The sequence below is a fragment of the Quercus suber genome, unplaced genomic scaffold (assembly GCF_002906115.3).
Source record: "Quercus suber isolate HL8 unplaced genomic scaffold, Cork oak 2.0 scaffold_64, whole genome shotgun sequence".
Lineage (NCBI taxonomy): Eukaryota > Viridiplantae > Streptophyta > Magnoliopsida > Fagales > Fagaceae > Quercus > Quercus suber.
The window spans coordinates 106,076-106,611 of record NW_027069529.1 but is presented as its reverse complement, the minus strand read 5'-3'; the positions used below and the strand labels follow the sequence as shown (position 1 = coordinate 106,611).

Here is a 536-nt window from a genome sequence, read left to right as displayed (position 1 = left end):
GCAACTAAGGCTGAGTATTAAATCTAAACATATCAATACATAAACTCACACGGTATAAGGATCATCAATATAATCTTCACTATATAAAATCAGATGTAGATTTTCTTCTTTTCAAAAAAAAAAAAAAAAATCCATGTAAATGGAATAAAGATCTCTTGGTTTCTTCCCCATAACAAAGCCAAATCTCACTAAACAAGAAATCAAGTCACAAGTTTCTGTCAAGTGTTACTGAAATTATGACTTGATTTCTTTCTCTTATCTTGAGATATTCTTTCGGGTATTAGGTAGAAATTAGAATATAGCTTAGAAGAAACTTTGGGATCAGAAGATACAAGATAGGCTAAAGAATATTCTCTGGAAATTGGTTTGGAAAATATTTCCAACCAAAAGCCTACTCAAGATAACGTCCATGGAGAATTGGGTGAAGATGGTTATCAATCCAGATTCTAGAAGAGAGCTTTGGTGTACCTGATCAATAGGAAAGTAGGAACTTTGCAATCAGTATGCTACAATAAACCGGGACCTAATAATTTGGA

The 536-nt window shown here is 32.5% G+C and overlaps 1 protein-coding gene across 1 annotated transcript in view; it reads left to right on the top strand.

The window, feature by feature from the left end:
• LOC112002298 (1-aminocyclopropane-1-carboxylate oxidase homolog 1) overlaps positions 1 to 295 on the top strand; it is a 1,787-nt gene extending 1,492 nt beyond the window's left edge. Inside the window, 1 exon segment of the mRNA XM_024034454.2 lies at positions 285 to 295. Within this exon segment, the coding sequence (XP_023890222.2) occupies positions 285 to 295 (11 nt within the window).
• Positions 296 to 536: the final 241 nt, after the last annotated feature.